Source organism: Zootoca vivipara, chromosome 2 (genome assembly GCF_965207765.1).
Source record: "Zootoca vivipara chromosome 2, rZooViv2.hap1.1, whole genome shotgun sequence".
Classification (NCBI taxonomy): domain Eukaryota; kingdom Metazoa; phylum Chordata; class Lepidosauria; order Squamata; family Lacertidae; genus Zootoca; species Zootoca vivipara.
Window position 1 is genome coordinate 110,402,717 of NC_142584.1, and position 8,323 is coordinate 110,411,039.

Consider the following 8,323-nt stretch of genomic DNA (forward strand, 5'->3'; position numbering starts at 1 on the left):
TTGGGTTTCAGATAGTACATGGAAAGACGAATATAAAAAGCCCGGGACACATTTTCACGGCCCTCTAGTGGCTAGGACGGCTCATTTACCGGAAGTCATGTATTTAGCGTTAACTCTGGTGTTGTATACTCGATTTTGACCAAACGAAGCCTCCTAGAGCAAAATATACATCAGTATGAACCCTCCCCCCCAAAAAAAAACCCATGACCACAAAATAATAATAAATAATTAAAAACAAAACATTCATTTCCCCCCTTTATGAGGCATCCTTAAGGCGTAACGGTAATTTTAATACAGAGGTAAAGGGACCCCTGACCATTAGGTCCAGTCGTGACCGACTCTGGGGTTGCGGCGCTCATCTCGCTTTACTGGCCAAGGGAGCCGGCGTACAGCTTCCGGGTCATGTGGCCAGCATGACAAAGCCGCTTCTGGCGAACCAGAGCAGCGCACGGAAATGCCGTTTACCTTCCCGCTTGAAGCGGTACCTATTTATCTACTTGCACTTTGACGTGCTTTCGAACTGCTAGGTTGGCAGGAGCTGGGACCGAGCAACAGGAGCTCACCCTGTCGCGGGGATTCGAACCGCTGACCTGATTGGCAAGCCCTAGGCTCAGCGGTTTAACTCACAGCACCACCCGCGTCCCCCCAATACAGAGGTACAAGAATGCAAAAAAAAAACCAAACAAATTTCAAATGCCGTAATATTCAACTTAGGATGTTTAGTTAGGTTGAGATTTTGCACTTCCAGAGTTAATGCTAAATACGTGACTTATGGTAAATGAGACACCGTAGGCCATAGCTGTCAAGTTCTCCCTTTTTAAAAGGGAAATTCCCTTATGCTGAATAAGCTTCCTCGTGAGAAAAGGGAAAACTTGACAGCTATGCCGTCGATGCCAGAGGGCTGTGAAAATTTGAGTCCCGGGCTCTTTAGACTCTTCTACTGTCTGAAACCAAAGGGGCACATTGGTTGCGAGGTGTGAAATACATTGATGTTATTTTCAGCTCTCCTACCCCACTAAACTGGGAACAGCCAATGGGAGCGTGTCCTTTTGAAGCCCCAGCTACCTAATTCTCCTGTGGCGTTTGCAGGTTCCAGCAACAAGGTTGCCAAGTGCCTGCTTTGCTGCATGCAGTGTTGCTTTTGGTGTCTGGAGAAGTTTGTCAAATTCCTCAACAGAAACGCCTACATCATGGTAAGCCTTGCAGGTGGGCCACCCAGGAGGTCAGGGGTCTTAACAGTGGCGGTTGTGAGGGAAACAGATGGGGACGCCTGCGGGGGAATAGGAGGCGAGGGAAGTGAATGTGTATCCTGGAGGAGGCTTAAGAGCCACTGTGATGCGTCTGGGGGTGGGAAACCGGCAAGCCCTAGGCTCAGTGGGTGGGGTATAAATAAATAAATATTATATTTATTATTGTTGTTGTTGTTGTTTAGTCGTTTAGTCGTGTCCGACACTTCGTGACCCCATGGACCATAGCACGCCAGGCACTCCTGTCTTCCACTGCCTCCCGCAGTTTGGTCAAACTCATGTTCGTAGCTTCGAGAACACTGTCCAACCATCTTGTCCTCTGTCGTCCCCTTCTCCTAGTGCCCTCAATCTTTCCCAACATCAGGGTCTTTTCCAAGGACTCTTCTCTTCTCATGAGGTGGCCAAAGTATTGGAGCCTCAGCTTCACGATCTGTCCTTCCAGGGAGCACTCAGGGCTGATTTCCTTAAGAATGGATAGGTTTGATCTTCTTGCAGTCCATGGGACTCTCAAGAGTCTCCTCCAGGTATCTGAAGAAGTGTGCATGCACACGAAAGCTCATACCAAAATATAAACTTAGTTGGTCTTTAAGGTGCTACTGAAGGAATTTTTTTATTTTTCCTCCAGCACCATAATTCAAAAGCATCAATTATTCGGCGATCAGCCTTCTTTATGGTCCAGCTCTCACTTCCATACATCACTACTGGGAAAACCATAGCTTTAACTATACGGACTTTTGTCGGCAAGGTGATGTCTCTGCTTTTTAAGATGCTGTCTAGGTTTGTCATTGCTTTTCTCCCAAGAAGCAGGCGTCTTTTAATTTCGTGACTGCTGTCACCATCTGCAGTGATCAAGGAGCCCAAGAAAGTAAAATCTCTCACTGCCTCCATTTCTTCCCCTTCTATTTGCCAGGAGGTGATGGGACCAGTGGCCATGATCTTGGTTTTTTTGATGTTGAGCTTCAGACCATATTTTGCGCTCTCCTCTTTCACCCTCATTAAAAGGTTCTTTAATTCCTCCTCGCTTTCTGCCATCAAGGTTGTGTCATCTGCATATCTGAGGTTGTTGATATTTCTTCCGGCAATCTTAATTCCGGCTTGGGATTCATCTAGTCCAGCCTTTCGCATGATGAATTCTGCATATAAGTTAAATAAGCAGGGAGACAATCTACAACCTTGTCGTGCTCCTTTCCCAATTTTGAACCAATCAGTTGTTCCATATCCAGTTCTAACTGTAGCTTCTTGTCCCACATAGAGATTTCTCAGGAGACAGATGAGGTGATCAGGCACTCCCATTTCTTTAAGAACTTGCCATAGTTTGCTGTGGTCGACACAGTCAAAGGCTTTTGCATAGTCAATGAAGCAGAAGTAGACGTTTTTCTGGAACTCTCTAGCTTTCTCCATAATCCAGCGCATGTTTGCTATGCGCTGGATTATTATTATTATTATTATTATTATTATTATTATTATTATTTCTGCTCCCTAAACGGTGGCGTTGCAACCCCCAGGCTCTTTCCTCTAGCAAAAAAAATTGATTGGGAATCAGTGGTGGAGTGTGGATTGTGGAACCCCGTAAAATTCTAGGCTGGGGTGTGTGGTTCTATCTTAATCCCAATAAAAACTTGGGGGCAGGGTGTGTGGTGTTGTTGAGGGAGGGGAAGGGCATAGTCCTACATCCTTGCAAAAGACTGATCTTATTTCCTTTGTCTCTTCCAAACCCTTCCCCTCCTCAGATTGCCATTTATGGAAAGAATTTCTGTGTGTCGGCCAAAAATGCCTTCATGCTACTGATGCGTAATGCTGCCAGGTAATGGGGCGAGAGGGTGGGGGTCAGCAGGGGCCAGGGAGAGGCAGGGGTGATGATGGACATTCTTGGTTCGAACCTCCCCTTTCTACCCCTGCAGGGTTGTAGTCCTGGATAAAGTCACTGACCTGCTGCTGTTTTTTGGGAAGCTCTTGGTAGTTGGTGGAGTTGGCATTCTGTCGTTCTTCTTCTTCACGGGGCGAATTCCCATCGATAAACCCGAGTTCAAATCCCCCGTCCTCAACTACTATTGGCTGCCCATCCTGGTATGTGTAACTGTGCCCATTTCCATAGCTGCCAAGTTATCCCCTTTTTTTAAGGGATTTTCCCTTATGCTGAATAGGCTTCCTCGCGAGAAAAGGGAAAACTTGGCAGCTATGCCCATTTCTTAGGCCTCCGCCTTTTCTCCCTCAATCTCTCTCTCTCTCTTTCCTGGCCCATTTTAAGGCAATTCTGCACTATTCCAATCCAATATGGCGGCTAAGATGCACCGATTTGCGTTAGCTTAACTAAAAAGTGGTACAGACCCCCTCCAAAAAAACCAAAGTTGCTGACAAAACTGCAAGGAATTGCTGGGGGTGAAGAACCTTGGTTGTCTCAAGAACCAAGAACCTTAGCTCAGGAAATGCTTTCTATGTGCCTTGTTGGACAAATGGCCCGAGGAGAGGCTAACCTGTGGCCTTCTGGATGTTGCTGACATCCATCATGGCCAATGGCCAAAGGTAATGGGAGTTGTAGCTCAGCAAATTCTGAAGGGCTACAAGTTAGTCAACTTAGTAGCTTCTTGTGTCGCTTCACAAAATAATAGCAGAAACCGCTGAAGAAAGAATATGAGTTGTCCCCAACAAACTGGGAGCTTTAAAAATATGGCGGGCGAGAATATTGTGAACTAGCCTTTGGCAAACCGGTGTCCTTGAGCAGATGTGGACTACAACTCCAAATCTTTGAACTCGTCCCACATCCACTGTGGCCACCTTGGGTGAGGCTGATGGGAATTGTGATCCAAAACATCTGATTCCAATGGCGGAAGTCTTGCCCCTCTCACCTCATGCCATGTTTTCCCCCCTTCTCTCTCTCTCTGCTTCAGACTGTTGTGGTAGGCGCCTACTTCATAGCCCAAGGCTTCTTCAGCGTCTACAATATGTGTATCGACACTCTGTTCCTCTGTTTCTGTGAGTAATTCTCCTTGCCCATCTTGCCCTAATCATACTCTACTGGAAACTTGGGTGGCTAACCTGGGGCTCTGCAGGTGTTGCTGGACTCCTGCTCCCATAAGCCCCAGCGGGCGTGGTCCATGGCCAGGTATAATGGGAGTTGTAGTTCAGCAATGCCTGGAGGGGCTCCCCTCTCCACAGATTAACCATTTGTTTGCTAATCCCGCCCTGTGGAACGCCCTCCCACCAGATGTCAAAGAGAAAAACAACGACCAGACTTTCAGGGGACATCTGAAGGCAGCCCTGTTTAGGGAAGCTTTTAATGTTTAATAGATCGTTGTAGTTTAATACTTCTGTTGGAAGCTGCCCAGAGTGGCTGGGGAAACCCAGCCAGATGGGCGGGGTATAAATACAGTGGTACCTCTACTTACGAATAACTCTACTTACGAATGTTTCTACTTGCGGACGGAGCTCCGTCCGCCATCTTGGATGCGGTTTAGATAGGATTTTTTCTACTTACGAATTTTTAGATAGGGTTGCTTCGACTTGCAATTTTTTTCTCCCAATGCATTCCTATGGGATTCGACTTACAATGTTTTTCGACTTACGAATGTGCGTTCGGAACACATTAAATTCGTAAGTAGAGGTACCACCGTAATAAATTATTCTTATTCTTATTCTCTGATGGGACCTGAGGCAATACTTTCCTTTTCCCCTGCAGTGGAAGACCTGGAGCGGAATGACGGCTCCCAGGGAAAGCCATATTACATGTCCAAGTCTCTCATGAATATCCTCAACAAGAAGAACAAGAATGGAAAGGCCACGTAGAAGACAATTTGGTGTTACTGGTCCACATCATCTCTTGCTACAGTATATCGCTTCCTGGCTTCCCAGGCCTGTCTCAAGAGCATCTTAACACATCCCTTCACCTCCTTTCCTTTCCAGTGTATTTTGAACACATTTCAGCCTTTTGGGCCTCGCCACTCTTGCCTCATGTTGTCTTGCTCCGTGTCGGCCACATTGATTTCTTAAAACGGTGCCATATTTAGAGCCCACCTTTTAAATGAAGGCAGCCATTTTAGCATGTTGCCCTTCCCTCTGGTCCACCCATTTAAGGTTGTATCCAACAAAGATGCCCTGTTCATGCCAAGGGGCGCTGACTTGCCCCACACATTGGGGAGGCACATCACACGATGTCACGCGATGTGTTCTGCCCAGTGTGTGAGCGCTCGTGTGCCAGGCTGGGCGCTGCCACGATGCCAGTGCTTCCCCACGCGTTGATTCTGTGCCAGTGCCAACTTTTCCCTCCATGCAGCCCATACCTGCTAAGTCTCCCGCTGAAAAATGCGAGATCAGCAGCTGCGCGGCACCGGAAGTTGCGTAGAAGCCACTTCCGGGGCTGGCTCTTCCAATGTGTGGTCGATATTTCCGATGTTCTCCCGCTAGATATCTTGCTGGATTTCTCGGCCATGGCAAAAGAAGTGTCCTTTCCTTTAGGGTTTATGCAACTTCTCAGTAAACAGCAAACAGCATCTTCCAGGTCTGTGTGCTGTTCTCTGGGTAAAATCGGGTGATCAGGAAGCACTCGGGAGAGCCTACGGTGTGGTAAGCTCAGTGTTAGCCTATTCCCCCAGCTTTTGCAGTGAGGAGAAGTAGACTGAGTGAGGTGGCTGGAGGCTACACTTGATCTTTCCCCCAATTGGTTACAACTACTCCATGGCAAGCTTTTCAAACAGCTGATATAACTCACACCTGGCCCAACTGTGCCAATTCCTGATTACATCTTTCTCTTTCAGAGTATCTTGACCTTTTTTTTTTGGTGCTTTTGCATCGGCCGCACGTCCAGTGGTGTTCCTATCCCAGCTGGTACCAGGTGCATGTGTGACCCGTATGGGGTGCCACTGGCGCACAGCGGCCCGTACGGACTGCGCCTGTGCGGGCAGAGGTGAGGGGCGGACCAGTGAGGGGCACACCGGGTGTCACCCCCCCCCAGGGTGGCAGCCGGGGTGGACCGCCCCCATCGCCCCCCTTGCTACGTCCCTGCGCACGTCCAACAAAGAGTTGTGCTTTCAAATCCAGTGAAACAAATGGGCTGAATCGCACTTAACTCTGCCTTCCATGGTAATAATTTTGTTGCCTAAGTGCCTTCATTGACAAATTGTGTTATCCTTTTCCCACTTAATTTCCCAGTGATTTTGTGCCAGTTCATTGACTCCTAAACTATTTTGACTCCAATCCACTTCCTGTCAGCCATTCTGTTTGGTTGGTTTTTTAAAAAATTCATACAGTGGTACAACATGTTGCATACGGGATCTGTTCCGGAGCCCCGTAGGCAACATGAGCAGTACGCAACATGAAGTGCCGCGTCTGCGCATGTGCGTGGCGCGATTCGGCTCTTATGCGCATGTCATTCGTCGCGTCTGCGCGAACCGCCAAACCCAAAAGTAACCCGTTCTGGTACTTCCGGGTTCGGCGCATACATATTCTGTGTCATACGCAACCCACAATTTGTAACAAGAGGTATGACTGTACTGCTAAAAATGTACTGTATATAGCCTTTTTTTCTTTCTGTACAAAAAAAATCTATTTTATAGAAAGGATACAAATTTATTAAAGCTGATTTTAAGTAAGCCGCATTGTCTCTCTTATTCACGTAAGCGAAGGATTATATTTGCTGATATTATTATTATTCTTTGGCGATCACTCTTAGTCAAGTAAGATTGTCTTCCATGAATACCGTATGGCCTACGATACTGCTTAATTGGCAAGGTGGCTTCTGAAGTTGTTGGGGGCTTTTTAACCCTGCTTTTCATTCCCGTTCCCTTTTCAGGAGGTTGGAGGTCATCCTTGACAGTGAATTTATTCCATGCACCCAGCTGGAGAGTTTGCTTGCAAAGGTATTTTCATGGGGTGGAATCCAATGGTGCGTTATTACAATGGTTCCATCAGTGAAAGTGTTTCTGCTTGCCAGGTGGAATAATCTCCTTTCTCCTCCTGCCCCCTGCCACTACTTGCTATTCTATGGGTTCTCCCACATACCCCACACCACTTTGGGGAGGGGAGAAAGCCCTGTTGTGGTAATGGGACTTGTACTACTAGCTCCAGCTAGCACAACTATTTAGTTGGAGCCGGCTCATTTTGCTATTTCAGTGGAACTGCATGTGCCACAAGAAGAGGGGTGTGATTGCCAGGATATAGCGGCAGATACTTTGCTCTGCTGTAGATGCAGCCTCTGAAACAAATCTGAGGTTCTCATGCATGTGGGGCAGGTGTCAGTTTCTGCATCAGATGCATGTGTGTCTGGAATTTCAGCAGGTGCAGAAACAGATGAACCTGTTGGATCAGGCCAGTGGCCCACTGAGGGCTTGGCAACACCAGTTTGCTGCGTGTTTCTCCATTTAATTTGCACAGTCCACATAACGTTAGCCCTTCAAATCCTCCCCTGTAAAGTCTGGTTTAGCTGATAGTGATAATCCAATATGTTGGGGGAAGCTGGGCCATTTGGCATGGCAATACTCTTTTGTGGTGGGTAGATCAATTGTCGCTTTCTGTTCCATGCATATGAACTCAAATGCATTGTTCTTTTCTGGATGTGCATGATGTAACTCAGGGGTCACCAAACTTACTGCGCTTTGGGCCGGTGCCTGCAGCGCCGATCGTGTGGTGGGCTGGAGGGCACACATGCTATTTCTGGCGCACTTCCGGGTTGCAGGAGCACCGGAAATAGATTGTGCGCATGGGCCTCCTTCGACCCAGAGGTGCACCAGAAATGACGCTTGCGCATGCGCCCGAGCTACTTCCGGTGCTCCTGCGACCCGGAAGTGGTCAGCTGCACCGCGCCGGTAAGAGCAGGCGGCGTCAGCAGGCAGCGTGGGGGGGGTGCTGCGGGCCGGATAAATGAGTCCTTCGGGCCGTATCAGGCCCCCCCGGCTGTAGTTTGGGGATCCCTGATGTAACTATTTCTAGTGTGCTCCTGAATGGAGAGCGTTTCTTTCATTCCTTCAGATTTGCACAAAACCAGGAAACCACACAAGCAAATCTATACTTGCCTGACAGTATGTGTTCGCATACTTCTTGAGCAGGGATTTTGTGTGTGTGAAAAAACAAGGTGTTCACACAGC

At 47.8% G+C, this 8,323-nt stretch overlaps 1 protein-coding gene across 2 annotated transcripts in view; it reads left to right on the top strand.

Annotated features, from left to right (window-relative positions):
- SLC44A4 (solute carrier family 44 member 4) overlaps positions 1–6,832 on the top strand; it is a 57,093-nt gene extending 50,261 nt beyond the window's left edge. The window contains exons 17-21 of one of the 2 annotated variants that reach the window (XM_060270465.2): positions 1,090–1,193; positions 2,978–3,051; positions 3,149–3,314; positions 4,136–4,220; positions 4,924–6,832. In XM_060270465.2, the coding sequence (XP_060126448.2) occupies positions 1,090–1,193; positions 2,978–3,051; positions 3,149–3,314; positions 4,136–4,220; positions 4,924–5,030 (536 nt within the window). In that variant the 3' untranslated portion in view covers positions 5,031–6,832. The remainder of the gene's footprint in view (positions 1–1,089; positions 1,194–2,977; positions 3,052–3,148; positions 3,315–4,135; positions 4,221–4,923) is intronic. The other variant, XM_088663544.1, reaches the window with a different exon arrangement.
- Positions 6,833–8,323: the final 1,491 nt, after the last annotated feature.